The sequence below is a fragment of the Poecilia mexicana genome, unplaced genomic scaffold (genome assembly GCF_051168715.1).
Source record: "Poecilia mexicana isolate PSO_F unplaced genomic scaffold, ASM5116871v1 scaffold_2, whole genome shotgun sequence".
In the NCBI taxonomy this organism is placed as follows: Eukaryota; Metazoa; Chordata; class Actinopteri; order Cyprinodontiformes; family Poeciliidae; genus Poecilia; species Poecilia mexicana.
Window position 1 is genome coordinate 18,372,293 of NW_028263371.1, and position 24,047 is coordinate 18,396,339.

At 41.3% G+C, this 24,047-nt stretch overlaps 1 protein-coding gene and 1 long non-coding RNA gene across 2 annotated transcripts in view; both read right to left on the reverse strand.

Moving 5' to 3' along the window:
* Nucleotides 1-24,047, reverse strand: part of dgkg (diacylglycerol kinase, gamma) — a 107,938-nt gene that overhangs the window by 17,606 nt on the left and 66,285 nt on the right. Inside the window, exons 20-22 of the mRNA XM_088012334.1 lie at nucleotides 21,279-21,343; nucleotides 13,225-13,315; nucleotides 9,158-9,359 (exon numbers count right to left, since the gene is read on the reverse strand). Coding sequence (XP_087868460.1) covers nucleotides 9,158-9,359; nucleotides 13,225-13,315; nucleotides 21,279-21,343 — 358 coding nt within the window. The remainder of the gene's footprint in view (nucleotides 1-9,157; nucleotides 9,360-13,224; nucleotides 13,316-21,278; nucleotides 21,344-24,047) is intronic.
* LOC148160530 (uncharacterized) lies at nucleotides 211-3,472 on the reverse strand. Its single transcript, XR_015765245.1, has 2 exons — nucleotides 1,928-3,472; nucleotides 211-1,826 (listed from the first exon to the last, which is right to left on the reverse strand). It is a non-coding gene; the product is annotated as an uncharacterized LOC148160530 (long non-coding RNA).

Genomic DNA, 24,047 nt, shown 5'->3' on the forward strand with positions numbered 1-24,047 from the left:
GCAGCTGCTACAGCTGAAGAGGCTTGTGGAGCTGATCAATACGTCTCCTCCCCGACTCCCTTTGGACCAAATGGTTTATGAGCAGACACCGTTGAAAAGTACACATGTACATTACATTAGACTTTGATACTTTATGTTGATGTTCTATTGTGTTTTTTATAGTGAATCAGGCAAGCAGCAGTGTCTTGAAAAATCTTTCATTTTAGAATATTTTTAGTTATTCAGCATCAGGAATGAAGCATGTGATTAGAGGGTCTTTACTTTCTCAGAGAAAGTTCTATCAGTAATATTGTGAATTACAGACCAGCTAGTTTTACAGTGCAAAAGCTTAAATTGAAGTTTGTTGTCTTCTACTTACACAAGAAAAAAAGTATCAAACATGGCATTTCCTGGATTTAAAGCTGCAGCATGTAACCTTTGCATTTAAAAAAAAATAAAATAATAATCAAGCTCCTCCACCTCCTCACAGTGCCACTTTTGCCATCTGCAAAAATGCACCGCTCCTCTTCAAAAACAGCCAATCAGAGACAGGAGGAGGGGCTTAGCGCTGTCAATCAACCTCCTGTACACTGGAAAAACAACTTACTGTTAAAGGAAAAACGTTTATCTGCTGTTATTGGTGGCCAAGCTAACAAACCTTAGCATTGGTAGCAGGCTATGTTGTGGTGAACCAGCAGTAGCTTAGCAAAGAGCAAAGGGGGAGAGGATGAGACAAGAGTGATTGAGAGGAACAAGATCCTCCTCCTCCTCTGATTGGTTGTTTCCAACTGAGTGAAGGCTGGGAGAAGTCAGAGGACCTGATTTTTTATTTTTTTGCGATTATGTCTTACTGTCATGACATAATGATAGTTTTATTAAATATCCAAAAAAAACAAACAAAAAAAAAACAAAACATTTAAATATGCATCTCTGGAAAAAGTGAAGAGACCATTTAAAATGAACAGTTTCTCAGATTTTACTTTTTAAAGGTACATGTTGAGTAAAATGAACACTGTTCATTTATTCTATGAACTACTGACACCATGTCTCCAAAATCCCAAGCAAAAATTGTATATTTGCAGAAAATGAGAAATAGTCAAAATAACAAAAAAAAAAAAGATGCAGCGCTTTCAGACCTCAAATAATGCAAAGAGAACAAGTTCATATTCATTTAGAAATAACAATAATGTTTTAACTCAGGAAGAGATCAGAAATCAATATTTAACCATCAGGTTTTCAATGGGATTCAGTGCAGCGGTCTCTTCATTTTACCCAGAGCTGTATTTTTATATTTATAAGTTACACATCCTCCATTTGAAACTGATCAAAGTACAGTAAGGTCTCATCTTTAATCCCAGAGATTGCAGAGTGACGGTACAGTAAGGCAAGATCAAATCACCACTCCAACGAGATTCGCTGAATTAGAAAACACTAAGACTAAACTCATCCTTTCGGTGCTCAGCCGAGTGACGAGCTATTATAAACAAGGCCTGTAATTAGAAACTGAAAGCTGAGTCAAGTTCAGAGCTCAATGCTGCTTTCATTGTGCCTCAGCGTGAGGTGTTAGTCTATAATTATGAGCAGATATATTTGTGTATCCTTCCTCCACCCACAGCCGTCCTCCTCCTCCTCCCGCCTGTTATTGTCTCAGGGTGGTCCGAGTCCCAGCAGATGGTCAGAGAGAGCTGCAGCTCACCTTGCCAGCCCTGGCAGAGGGAAAGGTACAGGGGAGCGCACTTGGCGATGTGACAGAGAACACTGTGTTACTATGATCCAGGACTGAAATACACCAAATGCGCCACTTGCTGCGGAGATGAAATGCCTCAGCCCACATCGGTGGCAGAATTCTTCCACATCGGAGAGAAAGAAATGGTCAAGTTAAAAGAGTCTTTGAGAAATGCCTAAGCTAACGACAGCCAAGTGAACAGCAATGATCAGGCGTTCTTACAGGATGTCAACTCAGTAACTGAGTGGCCGTATCACTTTCCCACCATCCAGCCAGCAGCTCCACATACAACTATTTCTGGTCACACACACGGGTGTGGGAGGATCAGAGTAATTATAGTTCTGCTGTTTCTGTTGAGTGGGGAGAAAACAATACACGGCTTCTGGATGGAACCCGACTGAAATAGCTTTCCCTTATTGCGCGTCTCGGTGGGAGCGCTGCTAGGAAGAGTGGGCGGGGCTTAGTGGAGCCAAGCGGGGAGGGAGGAGCGAGAGAAGGCAAGGTGAGGGCGGAGAAGACAGAGAAAAGAAATGAGTCACCAAGAGAAGACAGAATGTCGCAGAGATGGCACGTTTCACCAGCACCACCGAGGCTGTCAGAACCGGACCCCAGAACTTTGATCGCTGGGTTGATTACCGATTACTCATGACACCATGAATTCACTCAAAATGCTTTCCGAACACACGCAGCAAACGCACACTCTGTGACGTCTCTAAACTCTGCTGACACATTAGAAGACCAGATCATTGGACGTTTCTGCTCAGCAGCAGAAGTCCCTGTGGACTATTGTAACTAATTTGCCTCAAACTGCTTCCAGTCTTCATGCAGCCAACGTATACCTCCATCATCAAAGAAAACATGACAGCACCTGGGCACACTTTTCTGATGAGAAGAGCAGTAAAGAAACATGTCAGATTAGCAAAATAAATAAATTAATAAAATAAAATAAAAATTCTTGAAGAATCCCATCTTTCTGCCGTTCTTCCTAGGAGATTCAGTAGGTTTGAAAAACAGACAGAAAAAGTGAAATGAGAAAACAACTAACTTCTCACTAACTCCCAAAACTATCACATTTCATATTTCCTATGTATTCACCTACAGTATATGGTTGAATACACTTCCTGTGTGACTTGTTCTGTTGTTATTTTCTGAAATAGTTTGTTTTTTTTAGTGACTCCTCCTTAACGTTACAATGACTGAAGTTCTTTTCAGAACTGGCATCAGAGTTGTGTCAGTGCTTGATTGCATTATGACAAATGTGTGAGCATGTCTTGGCACTGAAAAAAAAAACAAAGAAAAATAATAATACAAAAACAACTTTAAGATGTGTGTAATGTCTGAATCTAGAATGAGCAATTCTATGAACTATTGAACCCTTTTATGCCAGAGAAATGAACATCAGGTTGAAGAGAAGAAGGAAGCTCGCTAAAATAATCCTCTAAGAATGTTAACATTGTTAACTCTTACAATAAATAATGGGGTAAATGGAGGAGACAGAGTGGAGGAGTGTGTGTGTGTGTGTGTGTGTGTCCCACCATGAAAAAAACACGCAGAGGCGGAGCTGACTGCTGATTACAACATCATCCGGTTTGCCAACATCTACTAACCCTCTGCATTAACTTCAAGCCTGTTACTTGATTAATGCCAATATGGTGGCTGATCTGTTTTCACTGAAGATCTTTTATACATTAGCTGTATTTCCATTACAAATGGACACAAAACTTTGTCACTATTCTGCTAATATGGAAAAATCCCCACAATTTTGGTGTTTCTATCGAATAAACACATCTAAAATCACACGTTAGTAAAGTTCATGCTTTAAGTCATTAAAAAAAGTGCCGAGTCATCAATCCTCAATGATGACTGAGTTTGCACTAGCAGTGACAGCTGGTTGCTGATCATGTGACTTGCGTGATTAAAAAAAATAATTCATTGGTTGATGTGAAATTAAACACTTTTGATACAAATAAAAAACACCCTAAAAGTCTTTTTTTTTTAACTGACGTGTTTCTACTAATAAAATTTATTTTCAAGTAGTCAAATTTTGCAATTACACGGCCAAAGGAAATTCAGCTCGTGTGATGTTGTCTCATGTATTTTATTTTTGTGCAACTCATCCAGTTTCATCTGCAGCAAAGTAAGCTTGGAAAATGTGACAGAGGGAAATAGAATAGAATAGAATAGACTTTATTGATCCCCAAGGGGAAATTGCTTATTTGCTGAAAGACACTCATCTCAGGTAACAAATACAAAATATGTAAAACTTTGATAAATTCAAAATGACTAGATAAATAAATAAATAACAAGCAATCACGCAATCACATATAGTATATTAATCAATAAATAACTATAAATGAGCGCAGAAAAAAAATGAATCAGTTAGCACATACTTGTGCATTGTAAAGATGGAAAAAAAGATGGGAGGAAACTGATGTGAAACAATGTGACGGCTCACGTCTGTTCACAACAGCAAGTTAAACAAGGAAATAAAACGCTATTGCTTTTCAAACAGTATTCATATCCAAGTTTTTGTTTCTTTGGATGGGTTATAAAGAAGATTTCTTAAAATCAATTTTAAGCCTTTAAAAACGTCACCAGTAGAAGGATGAACAGAAAAGGTTCAGCTGTGCTGACTCTGGTCAGCATCTTCGTTCCTCAGTCGACTCTTCACATGGAGGTTTGCTCACAATGAGGCATTTGTTAGCACCGTCCAGTGTGAGCAGATCAGAGGCCGTATGCAAGACATCCTGTTACATGGACGAAGACCCGCTGAGCTCTCGGAGCACGGCCTGATTGCAGGAAATTTTGAAGAGCCTTCTACAGCACGAACAAAATCATGACACAGCCATGCCCTGAGCACTGGCTAATGAGCCTACCCCAACAACACCTCCTGCCCACGATGCTTTTACCATGTACGGACACAACCACATCACAGGCTAGAGTCACGAGGTGAAAAAAATGGAGTGACCCTGTTAGTCGTAACTCCAGAGGTGGGAGGAGACGATGATCAGAACACCAAGAATATCGCCAGAAATTAGATTAAAGGAGAGGAATTATTTATTTTCCAGGCACATAGTCCCATCTTATACCACAGTCAAGTTAAGCCCATTTCAACAGCAAAGCAGTTCTGTGAGCTTTAAACACAATACAGAAACCAATGATGGAACCATCAATAAGCATTATTTTCTCAAAATCCATCATCAACATTATTAAGCAAATACACATCAAATATATTAATAAATGTTCCAGTTATTATGACTCAAAGGCAGCTCTAAGCAGCTGGGGTTTTCAGCCTTGATTTGAAGGAACTCAGCGTTTCGGCCGTTTTGCAGTTTCCTGGAAGTTTGTTCCAGATTAGTCGAGCATGAAACTTAAATTATTTACACCTTCAGTTGATATGAAAATATTTTCTCTATCAAAAACGTAAGAAAAAAACAACAACAACTTTGCATCATAGTTTAATTTTTCTAGCTTAATCCTCGTTGGGGCCTTTATTTGTGGAGTTTACAACTTCCCTCAGTTGCATTCACACATTTCCATCATACAAAATGCATGTTAGCTTACTGGACACGGTGTGCGTACGTGTGTCGCTCTAGTCCCCTGCAACCTTCAAAGATTGGAGAAATAGCATAGAAATGTATCATATTTTTAGAAATTCCCTGAGTTGCTGCGTCTCTCACAAACTTCCATGAAACGCTGCAAACACACCCATACAGAAACTCTGCTGTGGTTCAGCTCGTTGCTGCTCCTTTGAAAGCCTCGTGGTGGATGTACATAAATATAATGCTACAGACGCTGAGGCTGGACTTTTCTTTGTCTTCAGTGTGGAACAAACCCAAAGCAGAGAGGCTCTGAGGTCACAAGAGCCTGGAGCTTCTTTCACTCTTCCTGCGACTCGAGCTGATTGCATTATCTGCAGTAAATGGATATAAAAGCTTTAGTTTATAGTGCCAGAGAAAGCAGCTGCCATAAACTGTTAGCGATACGATAAACATGGCGGCACGCGGACGCACGGATATGGAGCGCTTGCACACACGCTTTACTCCGAAAAGACGCCACTACCAGGAGAGGCTTTTCAAACCGAGGGAGCGGAAAAGATTCCATCACTGACACAATCACTTACTTGATCCTGTTTGTGGAGAATCAAGACAAACTTATACGCAGGGAAGTAAATCTGAATAATGCCAGTTTTCCCTGCTTAGTTCTAGTTTTAGATAACAACCAAGAAACAGCAGAAAGTATTGCTACACCTCACGGTTGTGGTTTTCCACCAGTTTTTCACAGTTCAGAGGCGTCATGTGCAACTGGTCAGCGTAGTTGCGTTTCCACTACAAATGTGCACAAAGCTTTGTTGATATTTCACTAATGTCGAAAAAACACAATTTTGCAGTGTTTCCGTTAACTTAAAATCACACGTGAATACGTTCGTTCACGTGAGAAGTCATTAAAAACACGCCGAGCCGTCATCCTCCGACCACTTGACTTCTTCTCGTCTTCTTTGTTGTTTCCGCCTGTAGTAACATCCACCTCTTCATCATATGACTCGTGATGCAAAAAGTGTAACATAGAAAATATGTCTAACCTCAGAGTTTGGTTAATTACTGAACTGTCAAAACTGATTTAGGCAGATTCAGATTTCTACTTAAGCACTTTAGACCAATGCAAGATTTTCTTGATGCATCTTTACTGTCAGTTGTTATTTTGTTCAGTTAGAAAGGCAGTTAAACACTTCACTTCCTGTCATAGTGAGGTTTATAGCCAGGGTAGGTCTGTGTAAACAGTCCACACTACTGGATATTTAACTAATGGTGCAGTCGGTAGCATTGTTGTCCTGCAACAAAACGTTTCTGGGTTTGAACACCAGCTGGATGTAGTTTTCAAGCGCTGGTTCTCTCTGGGTACTCCTGCTTCCTCCCACAGTCTGAAAACATGACTGCTGGGTTAACTGGCGTCTCAGTGGAGCGTATGCTTGGCTGTTTGTCCGTGTGTCTTTGTGTTGCTCTGCACCCTGCCTTCTAACCAATGGCTGCTGGACGCCTCGCTCCCCTCTGACCCTACAAGGACCAGTGAGTATAGACCAGGGGCGAATGAATGATGGTTGGATGGATGAATGGATTTTTAGTGAGGTAATCTCCCAAACCCATTTCGATAGAGTGGAGAAACTGGCTTCACAACATTTTGTTGAACAATCCCTGATGTCCAAGGAAAAAATCTGACTTTAAAAGCAGAAGATGTTGCTCTAGACTCTCTGTTGTGCTGTTCTGCTTTAAAGCTGCCGTCACCACAGTGAACTCAAGCAAGAGCACAAAACAATCAATAAAAACAGGTTATTTCATGAAGTTCACTCTTCCTCTAAACTGTTTTCAGACTGCCTCTACTCTGGGCTCTGCCTTGGCATCGTGCTATCGTCTCCATGGAAACAAGGTTCTGTTCAGTCGGCAGAAATGCAGATGCAGTGACAGATCCTTGGTGCGAGCATGGAGAGGGTTATTCTCCATTGTTGGTGGCCATCAAATGCAGACTCCCACTGAAAGCTGCAATGACGGCCGCCGTTTTAGAACCCCACCACACACACACACGCACACACTCCGCCAACGCTGAGTGAAGGATTATGGAAATTCAACTGTCAGGTTGTGGAGCAGAAATCACAACTAAAGAAACCAACAGTGTATCACCAAGAAGTAGAGATAAATAGAGCGAGGAGCGGGTTAAGTTAGCCTAAACCAACACCAAGACAACCACACATACATCTGTTATGTGTGGTTGAACCCCACATAACAATCTTATGAATATTGAACTATTAATAAGATTCCAGTTATTTTTCCCCCACTGACATAAATCTTACAGAAAAAGTTGCTCTCTTGCTTTATAAAGTTAGCACTCTGCTTTGAACTGTATCAAAGTTTATGACCGATGTTTCAGCTGCTCTCTATACTGACCAGATCTGCAGCAGCCTTTCATTTTTAACTGTGAAAATCAATGAAAAGGTTAAAAATCACAGATTATAAGACGGTTTATGACATATTGTGCAAGACATGCACATGAAAACAGGCTGTGCTTGCTCTAAATCAGCGGTGTAAAATCCGCCTGTTGTGGTTGCAGCACATAGCGGTGACACGTGCTATTGGTGCCAAGCAAGCAGTAACAAATATAACACAAAATATTTTCCTTTGTTGATATTAGAATTGTTATGTTTTTTAATACTTTTGCTGAGACGAAGCAGAAAACATGACAGATCAGCCTCTGTGCTCTCCTCCAGTTTCCAGATGAATACTTTGATTCTTTAGCAGTCTGACCGTCAGCTCTAAACTTCATAGTTTTGCATAAAATGTTATGAGTTAGTAGAGCTCAGAACAGCACCGACTATGTGCAAAGCCAATAATGAACTACTTCCAAGGTGAATACAGAAGTGGTTCGCAATTAAAGAAACAAACTATGCATTAAGACAGAAGGGTTTATTTAAACAATGAAAGATCAGGATGAATATTAAACATAAATGTACTTTTGTTAGAGGGATTCAGGTGTGGAATAATTGTAGCTTGAAGTTAAAACTGTGTTTTTTGGTCTATTAATGTAAAAAAAAAAAAGTCTAAAAGTAATACCATAAGGTTTAATTATGTTTTCTTTGAAGAGTTCGTCAGACTGCTGTCTTGATTTTTAATGATTCTGTTTTTATAAAAAAAAAACACACACATGCTTCTGCCTACACCTTTTTCATTCTGCATGTGTTCTTGCCATTAACAGGAAGCTTTTGTTGTTTTTATTCCTGTGCTGTGTGTTGCTACTGTACTTACTGCTACAAAGGCAGCTAGAAATACTCAGTGGATCTCCTGCTGGATTTTCCACAGTCAGGTCTGAACAGCAGAGCAGAAAACGCGTCTCTGTTTACACAGCCTCTTATGTAACCGACCCTGTTTGTTTACTGAGGACGTTGTCGTGCGTGAGACGCAGCGTTGGAGGTCACTTTATGGATTCATGTACATCGGCTTTCATCACTTCCTGTTCCAGGAGGCTGCTGTCTGATGAATGTGGCCTATAGAGGAGGGGTGTTCCTGTATCTTAGTTTCCTGGCAACAGCTCAGCACCTTTGTTTTAATCACCTTGACATTCCAGCTTCTACATCTGACTAAATGTCTGCATTTTCTCATGATTTCTTCATTGCTTAGAAACTTTTATTCAAAACCCGACAGCAGGAATATTTCCATTAAATTAAAAGAGGTTTCACACAGAGTCAAGCTCTGCTTTTGTGACTGAATGTTAGCGTTGGTGTGTTTTGAGTTCTGACTGGTTTCAATCGACCAATAAATAGTTTAGCGTTTGCTGGTGATAATTGTTGGTTATTTGCAGATGGAATTGAGTGAAGTTGTTTTTTAACACAAACTAACTGAAATCTATTAGTTAGAGTGAAGTGAGCTCCAGCCGCCATGTTGGACTTCGTCCTCAGTGACTCACCCTGCACGCAGAACTTGAGCTCTTTAGGGTCTGTGACGGTGCTGCCAGGCGTCTTGTCCGCAACCTTCTTGCTCATTCGGTTGTAGGTCCTCCTCTTCTTCGACTCACCCCACAGGTTGGAGCCGCCGTGCATGCTGGGAATATTCAGAATAGCTATGCCCTCTAAGGATATATTGCTGAGGTCCAGGATGATCCCGTCACACTGTGGAGGCAGAAATACGACAGATTCGTTTTCATAATTGAAGGCTTATTTTTCCATTCTGTGATAGATGAAGAAAAAGCTCCAGAGTCTAAAACTGATTTAAAGAAATTCTACAATGGAAATCCTTCTAATGCATTTATTTGGTGGCCAGCAAACAACATAATGTACTAAGCAGTTACATTTTGATTCTTTGTCTAAATTATAGCTAATAACGATCCGTTAACTAACTCCCTGAGAGTTTCGGAGTTGGATGGTAAACAATTACCCCACATAACGCACCAGACCAGACCCCTAGACCTTTTGATTTCTGGTAATCATAGGGAAACGATATTTTTTGTTTTTCCTGCTGCTAGTTCACCTGTAGTTCTGGGTTTGGATTGGCTTCAACTCCACAATCCACATATCAACTGGTCAAAGAAACAAGTGGAGTCTTGGTCCATTCCCTGCCATTGCTCCTGCCTCCGTTCAGCCATTCCTCCAAGTCAGTCACTGGCAAATCGTCAGGAGGCAGACCCTCAGATCTCTCTGTCATTCCACCAGACTATCATGATTTGGCTCCGGTGTTTAGCAAATCTAGTGCTCTTTCTCTCCCTCCACACTGCCCTTATGACTGTGCTATTGACCTCCTCCCTGGAGCGCCACTGCCTAATAGTCGGCCTTATAATATTTCCAAACTTGAAAGAGAGACCGTGGAGAATTACATCAACGAGTCTCTGGCGGCAGGAATCATCCGACCATCTTCTTTTCCACTCGGATCAGGTTTTTTCTTTGTAAGTAAGAAAGACGGTTCTCTGCAACCCTGTATTGATTACCGGGGGTTAAATCAAAAAACCATCAAGAACAAATACCCGTTGCCCCTTTTAGCTTCGGCTTTCGAACTGGTTCAGGATGCCACAGTTTTCACCAAGTTAGATTTAAGAAACGCTATCTATCTATAACTAATACCAAGCTTAACATAGAAGTCTACAAACATCGAGCTAAGAAGCTTGCCACACTTAATGAGGATGATGTCATTCCAAATCCCAGGTGTGAGCGGTGACTATGATTGGTCCATCTTCTTGTGCGGAGCACAGCATGTGGATAATTGCATTTCAGTGAAGGAGAACAGGAACAGCGGACAATAAAGCTACGCTCACACAAAAGGAACGAGTAACAACAAGCTTCCTGGAAATGTAGTGGAGTGATAAGTCATAAATTCTCCAAAAAATAAATGCTCAAGTAAAGATACTCAAAAATGCACTGAGGTATCATATTCAAATAAATGTACTCCATTACTGTCCACCACTGGAAACAAAAAAGTCCCAAATCACTGAGGTCTTTATGTGAATCAGATTGGGCCAGAAACGCTCCAGATGTCACAGCTGCTGCTGCTGATCTGTGACCATTCACACCTGATCATCATTACCTTCATCTGCAGCTTGCTGCCATATAAGGTCAGCTCTTCCTCCTGCACGCCGTCAGCTTGTCGTGATAGCCAATACTGTAACACCTGCAGGGCGTCTGTGGCTCTCTGTCTGTTTTCTCCTTGGACCGGCTGCCCTCCTTGTCTGCTTCGCATCTCCATCCTGACCTGCCCCCCCCTGGGTTCAGATTCTCTGGCTTCGACCCTCTGTCTGTCGGACCCTGAGGACTGGAACCGCCCCACCAGCCTGACTTGAACACACAGACCTGACCCGTACCTGTCTGACCTAGATTAAACTGTCCCCAATAAACTGGAGCTTGTCCTCAACCTTTTGCTGTCATTGTGTCCATCAGTGCCTGAACCATGTCACCAGAACTGTGCAATCTAAGAGTTGTACCCTAGAAAGATAATTTACTGAAAAACAAGGCTTACTTAGGGTTCAAGTAAATGTACTCCATTACTTGGAGTTAGGGGTAATCATTTTTCATTTTAAATAGTGAAGGTGGTGTGTTTTCTGTACCCTTATAAACCGTATAATTGCACATTTTGACATTTTAAACATAAATGTGTTTAATGGAAACAGCAATTTTGGAAAAAAAACAACTTGTTTTTGATAAGTTTTGGTGCTAAGATGAGGTGGGTATTTTTGGCCGTATCGAAATTGTTTTATTTCGCAAAACTGTAATGGATACCCTTTTTTTTTCTTCACAGTAGTAGGAGGACGATGGGATGCCATCAAGTGAACAAAACTTATCCACGTGTGATTTTAATAGCTTTCACTTTTAATGGAAACACTGCAATTGTGAAATGGTGTTTATTCAACATTAGCTGAATCCTGACAAAGTTTTGCACACATTTGTGGTGTAAACTCAGCTCCAGTCTGTATGAAGGTTCAGGCTTGAACTAGCATGGAACTCTGAGTTCTTGTGCGTCAGATCATACCAGACAGAGCACAAACAAGCCCCAGCAGCTTGAGCCGCACTCTGATTGGCAACCTGAACTGATTTCACATGTAGACGCACTACGCTCCTGTTCTGGGGGAAAATTATTCTGCATAATTAAATGTCAAGGACCTCTGAGCGTAAATCTGCCCTGTGGGCAGCTCGGAGAGAAAATAAAAGACCACGTTTATTTAATTGCGCGATTGGAACCTCGCACCGAGGCCCTCTATCAGATTCTGACCTTCATCAGGCTGAACAGGGCCTAACTGTGGCAGCTCTTTGTTAGGAAATGGTGGAAGAAGCAAATAGGTTTCATACAGCAAGTGAGGGCAAGTCATGCACATAGAGTGGCATGGCGTTCGTATGGACTACCTGTGCCAGCTGGGTCAGAGGCAACAACAAGCACACCCAGACTGCCTCGGAGGCGGATGAGAGAGGACGCAGTGCTGCTGACATGATTATTTTGTCTGTTGTCTGTTATTGTTGATCTAATTACTGTGACAGATTGGCAAAATGGCATCCTGCCTTCTTAGATGAACAAGGACAGGAAAAATGAGGCTGTTGAGCCGTGAGTTCACTTCATCTACAGCTGAACAGGAACAGTCGGCTCCATGTAGACCAGGAGGAAGAGGTGAGACTGTGTTCAGGACACGGCAGGTGAATCGCTCAAACTTTAACTGCAGTTGTTTCGTTTCGCTGTTTATATTTAAGTTACTTGGTCGTAGTTGGATGTTTTTGTCTCCGCCCATGTGTTTGTCTGACTGCTGTGTGGCAGCATGATGTGGATCCTCTGTTCAGATGTTTGAATATTGTTTAAACCAGAAGGAAATTAACCCTTTCAGACATGAATTGTGATCCTTTATGTCAGGATTTTAGATTTTCTTAAGGCATAAAAAAGATGGGAGGGTAAAAAATGAAAGCTTTTCTAGAATTTCTTTCTAGGTGATCAGTTGTAATTTTTTTCTAAATACATCAGCAGTAGTAGTTTCTAGGGGTTACTTGATGTCACAATATTTTTTTCTAACTGTAAGAGTTGCTTTATTATCTGCCTGTGATATTGGATTTAACAAAAATTTGGTTGCACTTGCAGTGGATGGCCAGTAGTTGGCAGTGTATTGTATGACTCACTAGTGTCCACTTCAGTGGTCTTTGTGCATTTATAACATAAAAATTCATAAGAAAATGGTTTTTAGACAGCTGTCCACTGTAGTGACTGCTGTGCAGGACAGGGCTAAATGCAAATGAAAATATAATTTTAATCAATTTATAATTTGATAGGTGAAAATAAATTGTGATGGACATCAAGGAAGAGGTCAGGAAGATGACTCATCTCAGGACCCGCCCCTTTGGCGAATGAACCAACCATCACATCAGCCTGGCCTGGCCGTCCTGAACAGAACCACAGCTGTAGGTGGGACTGCAACGTAAGACCCTGTGAGGCCTTCTGAACCAAGCCCAGATTATTTAAAACACTCTTTCTTCACTTTTTCTCTGCTCATGCTCTGAATTAACTCTGACTCACCTCCAACTCTATGCATTCGTTGAGCTTCTTGCAGGTGGCGGATATGGTCTCAGTGGTGCCAAACTCAAAGTACCACAGCTTGTTCTTCATTCTGCAGGTCAGGGAAAGACACAGAACGTTAGGAGACGAACCACCGTCCGGACTCAGCCTGCATGTGCAGCTTTGTGACCCTGATGTTATTTGGTATACAGCTGTCACAGAGACGCCCGTCACGGTTCTGGGTCATCTCACGTTTTCTGACAGCTCAGAATGCCCAGTGAGGGTCGACCCCCCCCTCTACAGAGCTGAAACAAAGTAGAGGCTCCTCTGGCTCTGGACTCCTACCAGACTCAGAGGAAACAGAGGAACCAAGTGATCAACAAGTCGTATCAACAGAGAGAGGGCAGATGCTATTGGTAGTTTAGATCTTCAGCGAACCAGTCGTGTTCAAAACCCCGTAGGCAGTAGCAAAAAGTTGAGTTTTTTTGGCAATTGTGTGGACAAAACGTCCGTTGCTCTCCAGAAATACAAAACTGGAGATTTGAGCATGTCAGTGTTATGTAATAAAAATGACAAGAAAGCATCAGATTGAACTTTATGTTCACAAAAGTCTGTTTTTAAATAGCTGTGATTGGTATTAGGAAAGAAAAACTGACAGGACACTACTGCTTCAAAGGTAATGTCAAACATTCTCCTTGCTTACTTGCCTGAAAACTGTGACTATATGAAGACTAATTACCATTTCCTAGAATGTACTCATTCTCCTCCTCTTATCCTTTGGCAGTAATTTCAGGTAACGGTGAAAATATCCCGCTGAGAAATGACTCAAAAGCTGACATATCATCACCTCTCACTGATTCCTGGTACATAAACAATGTTAGCATTTACCAAAGGTCAAACAGAAGTCACAAGACTTTATTTTTAATTCTCTTCAGTGAGAACAAAAATACAAATTACGAATTTAAAACATGTACGTACACTTTAAGTAGAAAGTCAAGAGAGCTTAAAACATAAATTCTGCTTTTTAAAGATTATCTGTAAAAAAAATGTTAAAATGTTACATTTTCTGTCCACTTTACCACTAAACACAGCTAAGTTTTCGGTTTAAAGTAGAATATGCGAAAAGAATAGATGTTTACTAAATCTTGCAAGGTACTGAGTTTGTGTTGTTCACTCACAGGAGAAGTGTTAATCTCAAATGTTCAACTGGATGAGCCTGAAATGACTCATCTGTTATTCCGTGCAAGACTCAGTTTCTCCATTCGTCTGTGGTGTAACGCCAAGTGTTGGTTGGTTTCCAATGTAATGCAAAAGCTTCCTTTTGTAAACTTAAACCTGATGTCCGTATGAATTAATCTTGATCACTGACCCCGATTTCACAACAGCCACGAAAGGGGGGAGGGGGAGTTCCAAAAGGTAGAGAGGTCATCAGGTCAGAGCTCCTATAAGGGATTAATGAAGCTGTGCTAAGGCACCTGAACAGTGTTTTCACAACAACAAAGCATTACTGCAGAGCAACCTAACAGACCAAATGTGTTCTGGGACTGAGTGGCAAACCACAGCCAGGGGCTCTGCACTGGAAGGTCATAATGAGAGATTAAGGCATCATTCCTCTCACTGGGTGTGTTTTTTTGAAAGATTATTGAAGATCCTTATTGCCCCAGGTTTGCATTAGTTTTGGCTCAGAAACATGGGAGTGATGGCAGAATGGCTTAAGCCTCCCTGTTGCATTCACTGTGCATAGGAGACGGGGAAAAAACATGAGTTAATTGCATTTTTTACAGACGGTCTCAAGTGGAAGCGGCTTAATGAGGTTAGGCAGTTTGCCTCGCCGAGAATCACAACTGTTCCTAATTGTGATCTCAACTATGCTTCTAATCCTCTAATTTGACAGCAGCACAGCTTTCTGGGGAGGCATTAAGGTGAAAGAGACAGGAGGGCAATTAGAGGCAGAAAAATGAACAGTTGTGCTGAAGATGTCGCGGTTATATATTACACAAAACAAATGTTTACATCACAATCCCAAAGCGTTAGGCGTTTGGTGCGACACTTGTAGAAAGTGATCGTGTTCTGAGGATTGTGTTCTCTCCTCCAAGGTGGAGCCACCCATAGTATACATGGCTGTTATGGCAACACGTGTGTTTCCAGCATCAGCAGTGTCGGCACGCCAATCCGCCGCTTTCGGTCATTAAATAAACAGCTCATCATTCGCCATTTCTGTGTATGTACTTCTAAAAAAACAAACAAAACAAAAACAAACAAAAAATAATATATAACAGAAACATATCCAACCTAGACCAGCAGCTGACCTTGTATGAAGCAATGAAGATACAAAGACAGAGAGACACAGAATGTCTTATTTATTTAGAACTTCCCATGAAGGACATTTTACAAGAAATCATTGCTGGGAAGGAAACATTTTCAGTTTTGTTATATTACGCAACAGGTAAAGTTTAGGCCTTAGTCAGACATGAAACTGAATAGATTTTGTGATTATCTTATTTGAGTGTTTGTATTTTGGTTAATTTTCCCTCCTTGTGTTGTTCACCGTTATTGGTTCCAGCTGTATTTAACCACCTGTGTTGTCGCTCACCTGCCTCTCTGTTGTGTCCGAGTGCTTTTCTGGATTTTTGACCACATTAAATCATTTCTTCTACTTCACCCTGTGCTTCCACCACAACGCTTGCTAATCACCAAACCCACTTCATGTGACAAATTTGGCCTTTCATTCACGTGTAAATTCTGGTTAATATCAATAAAAATGCTGCAAAATAAAAACTCTGACCAAAGTGGAGATTTGCGAATTTTCCTTACTTGCCCTTGGACATTGGAAAGCAGAGATTCAGAGGTCAGCGCATAAGAGTTTACAACAAATAATGCGGCACCGACATCACAAATGTGACCATTGACCATGACTGCTGTCAGAGCAGAGATGTCTATGTTGTTTATGTTTTTTAATATTGCTGTTTTGCATTTCTGCTTGTTTGCTTTTCAAGTCCAACTGCTCCAACAGTGTTGGGTTGCAAAGGCAAGAATGCTTGGAGGTCACATGATCAACATGTTGCCACTGGCGACAAAGAGCAGGAAGTGATAGATGGATGATGGTGAGGCATGTTTAATGACTTCTCATGTGAACAAACTCATTCATGTGTGATTTTAATTGCATTTCTTATCTAATGGAAACACAGCCATTGTAAAGTTTAGTTGTTTTTTTCGAACATTAGACAAAATGTTACGCACATTTGAGTTCAGGCAGGTTTCTGTGCAGGAAGGCGGTCTTCCACACACTGCGCTCAGAGCCTTGGCTGTGCAGACACACTGACAGCCTGATGGAACGGAGACACACATTACGTCTGTCCTCCTGCCCAGACGCCGGCTCCACATTGCTCTGTGTTTGTCCTGCACCTGGTCTGCGCCGGGTCACTCCACCCGCTCTGCCGGGTCAGGCCTGCTAACATTTCTGCCCCATGTTGGACGTCAGCAGGAGTCTGTGTCGGGCGCTACGTCAGCACGGGGTTAAACGTGTGCAGGGAGGGAGGAAGTCTGCACGCTCCTGTTTCTCTTTCAAACATCACAGAGTTTCATATTCAGTTTCTAACCTTTTCACAAAGTGACACGAGATAAGATCAGGAATTAAATTCACATTCGGTTAATCAGAAAATCCAGTTGCTCTAATGGACAGAAAAGAAAAAAAAAAACACGTCTCGACTTTAACTTCCCATCACACCACTCAAATAAATTCAATCAACATAGCTTTACATCATGTTGTAATGGTATTCATCATGTTACCTTCAAAATTAAACCTCGAGTGTTGGCTTAATTTTGTTATGCATGTTTGAGAAATCCTTTAATCTCCATAGCAACCTTCAAAGCACCTGGGTGGACCTCGCCCCACCTTCAATGCACATCTCCTGAGAGTTGCAGCTTCCAAGCTTCTGAGCTCCCGCCTCACAGAGCTCCTTCAGAATAGCCAGCAGCAATTAGAGCCAGCAGCAGCAGGTTTTGGTCCATAACTATATTTTGTTTTCCTGGTTTTAGTGAGAACATCAGCAAACACCTGGTGGAACTGCACATCTGCTGAGCTCGTTATAGGAGCTACTTCTCATTGAAATGCTGGTAAAAATGATGTTAAATTGTTAATAGATTAGTGATGTTGTGATGACTTTCTGACTGAATGGGTGGAACGGTTAACTGCATCCATTATGTTGCAGTTATTGCGAATCAAAGGCAGCTCTAAACAAGCTGGTTTTTAGCCTTGATATGGAGGAATTCAGGATTTCAGGATTTTTGCAGTTTCTGAAAGTTTGTTCCAGATTAGAGGAACTTAAAAACTAAATGTTGCCTCTGTATGTTTGGTTCTGGTTCTGTGGATGCAGAGCAGACCAGAACCAGACCTGAATGGTCCAGAAGGTTGATACAACAACAACAACTTAATGTATTTTTCCTGGTTTTAGTGAGAACATCAGCAGCAGCGTTCTGGATCATCTACAGTTGACTGACTTTTTAGGCAGACTTGTGAAGACACTTGCAGTAATCAATATGACTAAAGAGAAACGCACGGATGAATTTTTCTAGGGACATTCATCCTTTAATATTGGAAATGTTCCTCAGGTGATAGAAGGCCGACTTTGTAGCTGTCTTTATGTGAAGGTTCAGGTTTTAGTCCATAACTATATTTTGTTAATTTAGTTACTTAGTTAATCAATGGACACATACAAAAGTAATGGCTAAAACTGGTTAAGTTGATGTTCATGTGGGGTGACTTACAGTAGCTGCATTTTCATTAACTGTAAAACTGTCCAAATTCAAATTACAAAAATAAACACAAATTCAATTACACGTTTTTTGACAAAACGCTTTTTGCGTTAAGATGAGGTGATCAACAGCTAGAAGAAGACGACCGAAGCTGCCATGATTTTGAATGACGTATTGCGTTAACAGGTTTATACTCGTAGGATTGTACTTCCATTTTTACTTAATGGAAACATCGCAAATGTGATATTGCGATTTTTTTTTTTTTTTTTCTCACATTAGCACAACACACAGATTTGCACACATTCATAATGGAAATGCAGCTAGTGTCAGATGTGTTTGGTGACGTTATCAACCAAAGCTTTTCTAGGACACTGAAACGCAAGACAGATACGCCAAAGTTTGATGGGAGCATTAGACGACTGTAATGGAAAATAAAAACTTGATGAGACATTATCAAACTCGATTAACAACTGGGAATAAATACTTTTCTGCAGTTTAATATTAAGCTATGTTCTCCTCCTCCATTAAAACCGATGCATTCACTTGCAGTCAGACAAATGAGAAGCTGTATAAAACAGAGCCTGGACTCCATGTGACATGTCATTAGTGTGCGGTGGCTCTCTGCACAGGCTGGGTGTGAGGAGTCACACTCCTTCTGTCCCAACAGGCCCGGGGGTGAGGAAGGGGTGACGCTGGAGGGGGGTGAGAAGCAGAGCAGCAGAGTGCCTGTGAGGAGCCCACATGCTGGTAGCGTGGAGCGCTGAGTGACGGCCAGGACAATAAAGCTAAGTGCTACATGAAGCTGTGGGCCTCTCTCAGGGGTCAGAGGTGATTTGTCATGTGCGCCCGCAGAGGACGAGCTGCTCCTTCTGAACACTGACTCGTTTCAGTTCACACCGCTGTCAAAGCAGAGGGAAACGTTCCCAGCCAAAACATCAGTCGGGTCTTAATAAAACAGTCACAGTTGTCCGTCAGCTCTCTGTTCTATTGGCAGAACAATGGGCCAGTGTTGGCTTACTGTACAGAACACTGTACGGAAGGAGGTTGGTGCCGTTTTCTGAAACTCGCTGTCAATAATGTGTGTTTAGTAAACATTAGCAGCAGTTTCATTAATGAAAGAGCTCTGTAGCTTATCATCTTAAATCTGTGGGCTTACATGTATTAAGTAAGACAGGTTCTCCTTATCACATCTTTAAACCGTTTAGTGGATCCAAGCAGAGAACACATCATGCTTTCATCCCTGAGTTAAAGAAGAAACTACGGATCTTTCCTTTTCTTCTTCATTCTCTTGTCTCATTCTTCTCCTTTAATTTCCACAGACTAATTAACAGCAGCATGCGTTGTGTTCCATGTTGTTTGCATGTCAACATGGGACACAACGGGCTCCTATGGGACTCACCGGCATTCAAAACAAGCTCTGATATTTCACTCTGCTGTTGGAAAATGACTGCGCTTTGTAACTGCGGTCAGTTAAAGCTGAAGTTACCAAAGCAGGGGTCAAGGCCCCACTTGGGGGGGTCATGAATATGGAAGTCTAGGGTCTTGGGGTTTCCTTAGAAATTAAGCTACATAGCAACAAAGACGAAAGCTTCTGTATTTTAGAAATGCTGTAAAAGTTTTTTTTTTTTTTTTTTTTTAAATCCGCTCTGGAAACTAAGCTAAAGCAACATGTTGGTCAGTCTATTGGCTGTTGATGCTGGCTGTGTTGTCATCGCACTGATTCTTTACTGACTGCAAAAATCCTTGAGTGTTTCTCCAAGAGTCAGAGTTATGACTGTCTTACTTTCTATCCTGTGGGTCTGAAGCTGGGATGGTTGGGAACCAGTGAGTTAAGGTGATGAACTGGAGTAAACTGCTGCTGTCAGCAGAAGCACATCTGGAGAAACGGTCGAATCCACAGCTTTCTGCCCCAAAACTGCTGAGCTGGTGCTCACTGAACTGAGCTTGTTCTAACATTAATCTATCTGTGTTCTTTCTATGTGGATTGTACTGCTGCCCTGCAGCAGGAAGGTCCTGGGTTCAAATCCCAACCTGGGTCTTTCTACATGTAAGCTTGCATGTTGTTCTCCCTGTGCAAGCGTGGGTTCTCTCTGGGTACTCTAGCGCCTCCCACAGTCCAGAAACATGACTGCAAGGTTAACAGGTTCCCTAATTGGCCCTTGTACGGTGGTGGGTGCAGGATTGTTTGTCTGTATGTTGCCTAGCGATGGACAGGTGATTTGTCCAGGGTTATTATAGTTAACGAAAGCTAGCGGAGTAAAACTGAGGAAACATGTTTGAAAACAAAAACTACTGGAAACGGCTAAAAACAATATATTCTTTTTGTACATTAGTGGGTTGAATGATCAACACAAGCAATATCTTATTTCACGCACTGCGTTCTGGCCTGCTGTGTCTTTCACAAGCCATTATATGATTTCCTGCTTATTTAAATGTAAAATAGGAAGTGAAGTTATGCACTCATGCTCGCTGTGAGCAGTTGGAGTGTAAGGGGATTACTTACATTAGACTTCCTTTAAATATTTCCAAAATAAAATTATTTGTGGACCAATAGGAACAGAACGTTTCTTTATGCAAAGATAAATGTTTCTGTAATATAAAACTGAAAACAAAAATAGGATAAAAAAAACCCCGTCTGGGCTAGTTTAAATTGACACCACCTGATTAATACAATTACATATAGAAATATGTAAGAGTGATCAAATATTTAGAACAAATATAGAAATCTAGCATTTGTCATTGGTCCTCAATGGAACCAATATGAGTTAACAAGAAGTCTGAAATGACAGCATTTTGTTTCATATCTTTTAAGTTTAGTCTGAAACACCAGAGCAATAAATGTGTGACTTTAGCCGCCAGATGAAGCCGCTGCTGTGACAGATTGTTGCAGGGTGACTGTATGTTCTGCAGCTCGTCCTTCCTCAGATATTTCTTTACATCCTCTATATGGATCACTATGACTCTCAGTCCTGACCTTCCTCAGGCAGCCTGGAACATTATATAACTTTTAATTAGACTGCCATGTACTTGCTCTCACTGATGGCCATTTAAAGCTACTTCTGTGCTATCAGGATGACTCAAATCTCCAACTTGTGTCATTTGTGCTACAGTCCATCTTTATTTCACTCTGCATCCCAAGACTTCCAGACCAGAAACCTGATTTCATATTTAGTTGAGAAACGCCATCCTTACCCTGGACAACACAAAGGAAGTGACGAGTTTCTGTTAAAGTGACAGAAACTCGTCATTCCACAGTGCTCCAAACTAAATGAAAAGCAGTTTGGACTCCTGCATCAATGCTCCAGATCGACTCCACTAACCTGCTGTTGAACTTCTCAGGGTGTTTTTCTCTCATCATATGAAAGCGGTGGGCGATGGAGGCATCCTGTGTGAAGAACAGAGGAGACAACATCAGCAACTCGACACGCTATTGGTGCCGATGGCGTCTCAAACAGCATGGCCACAAAGCAGCCAATCCAGGAGCCCCATTCATTATCCCTGCCATTAATTAGTAGTTCCATCAAGAGCAGTGGTACAGAAGATGTTAGCTTCTATGGTCGTGCTAAGACCATTTCCACTGTGTGTATTAATGTATATTAAGGTATATTTGGTGTATAAACTAATGAAGTAGGCAGCTCTAAGCTTTTTTTTTTTTAGAAGGGGTTTTAAGTATTTGTAGATTTAAGCTATTCATGGGTGATTGTGATCTTTAACCTCAGTGAATTCCTGGTGTCTGCTGCATACTGTGCTGAGATTTTGGAGAAACTCTGCAGCAGTTGAAAAGGGAAAAACCTGATGAGACTCCACAATAACCTTAGATTGTGGAACTCATATAAACCCTGACAAATTCAAAGTTGCTATTGTTGCTATGTAGGAGTAGTAAATTAAAAGTCAAGGCCCAAATATCAAATGATTCTGGACTAAACTACAGAAACACAAACACTGAACCATCATCCAGGACACATAGGACTAAGAGACTTTCAGTCAAGAAGTCTTGAGTGCTGCACACAATGCTTGCTGGAAAAATATTTTATTGTTTTGACATTGCCAAACAATACAAATAAATTCTATCAATTCTCCCGAGAAGAGTGGAGAAATATCCCGCAGCATCACTTCTGATGTTGATGTGAAAACTCACATCAACGTCGTATATGTCGTATAATGGCACAGCTACGGAAAATTTTAAAAATCATTAAAGGCACCAAATTAATCTAATCAACATGAACTTAAACTAAGAACTGTTTCTGGTTATTTTCACTTAGTGGTTCACAAATAAATAACAAATAAACCAGTTGGAAAAATTCCTGGCAGTTTTATAAGTAAATGTTTGGAACAAGGCTGAGCAGAAAAACCTCTTGAAGCCATCGAGATTTTATTCACCATAAAGATAAATAAACCCCTAAAAATTGTGGCATTTTTGTTGTAAAGTTGATCGAAGATGATTGGTCTGGTGAACTCCTCCTAACGGGTTTAAGACGTGGACAATGACAGAGTTTTAGAAGCAGCAGCTAAAGGTCAGAGGTTGGTCTGAATGCAGCTCAAATAGGATCTAACCTCTGACCTCTGGGGCCGGGGTGAATGTGAGCCTGATGAGTCACCAGAGCAGCCTCAGACTGACCTCACAAAGAGAAAACACCTCCAGTCTCCTACTACTTCAACAATTAACATTATCCTTTGATACAGCCTTGGTTCTTCAAAGGCCTTAATGACGTCCAATAGTTGGATCAGGAGTGCCCAAACTTTTTGAGACCAAGATCTACTTTTTCTCTCACCAGTCGGCTGATATCTACCACATGACACAGACTATCAGGTGTGAAAACTAACCTAAATGATCATAGATCAATTAGGGAGTGTGAAAACTCACATCTGACTGGATTATCACACCTGATAGTCCGGTACACTTGGTTTGAGTAGTGACTAAAACAGCAACATTTGTCACATTTTTAGCAGTTCATTTTTCACACTGCACCGTGTCAAACAAACCAAGCCCTTTAAAAAACCTGTTCCCCCCTGACCAGTGGGGGCACTGCACCAAGAACTACTGAAGGAAAGGGCATGAAAACCTCCAAAGAAGAGTGCAACTTCCTTCTTCACAAAATATAAACGACTACAGGGTAGCGTCAGATTTTAGTGGTTGTAGGATTTCTATTTATCTTTGGTAACAAGCCATTTGTACCTCTATATTTAGACTCTTGCGTTTGTTTTGGTTGTATTTACCCAAAATGCACTTCTCTATAGTCCCCTTCCCACTTTTGGAGCGGTCTCCGGTCCGCTTGGCGTTCACATATTCCTTCTAACCTCACCAGACTTCATGTTAACCAAACCCAGACCTTGGGTTGTAGGAAAACCATAGTTTGCTCTATTGGTCCGCATCAGAACTAGATTGTGCATTCACACCTCCACAAACAAACCGGGCCTTCCAGACAAACAAACTAGGGTTTGATTAAAGTGAACTAAACAGGGAGGGTGTGAATACATCGTAAGAGTTATTTCCTAGTGGTGCAATAAAATGCATGAACCAAAAAAAAAAAATCATAAAAAAAGTACAAGAGTTGTCACTCAGCAGTTGTCCTAGGATACCTTTACTCATTGCGAAGAGAACCGAATCCACTGTGATCTTCTAAGTCAAGCAACAGAGACACAGACATGCTCACAGTGGATGGGGTGAGCTGAACCCAGCAGGCTTAATTGGCCCTGAGCTGGACCAGAGCTGCTTTTGCTGCACCCAGGCCTGAGGATGTAATTTGCCTTTCACTGATAAGCAACCACTGGACTCAATATAAGTTATAAATCCACTGGATATCAGACAACATCATGAGGCTGATGCAGATGTAACTCCAGGATGTGGCTCATGTGATGGAGCGGGACCACTTCACCGCAACACACAGAGTCACTGCTTCATGTCCCTCAATGAACAAGAACATCTGGTTCTGCCTAAACGTCACATATACGTCCATCTCTTCAGACCAAATATAAAGAAAACCTTCTTCTGCTGCTTGTGAGCACTATCCCTTTAATCAAAGGGTGTTTGGATGTGTCTGAAATCTTGAGTAACTAAGCAAGAGATCTGAGAATAGTGAGGTGTTAAG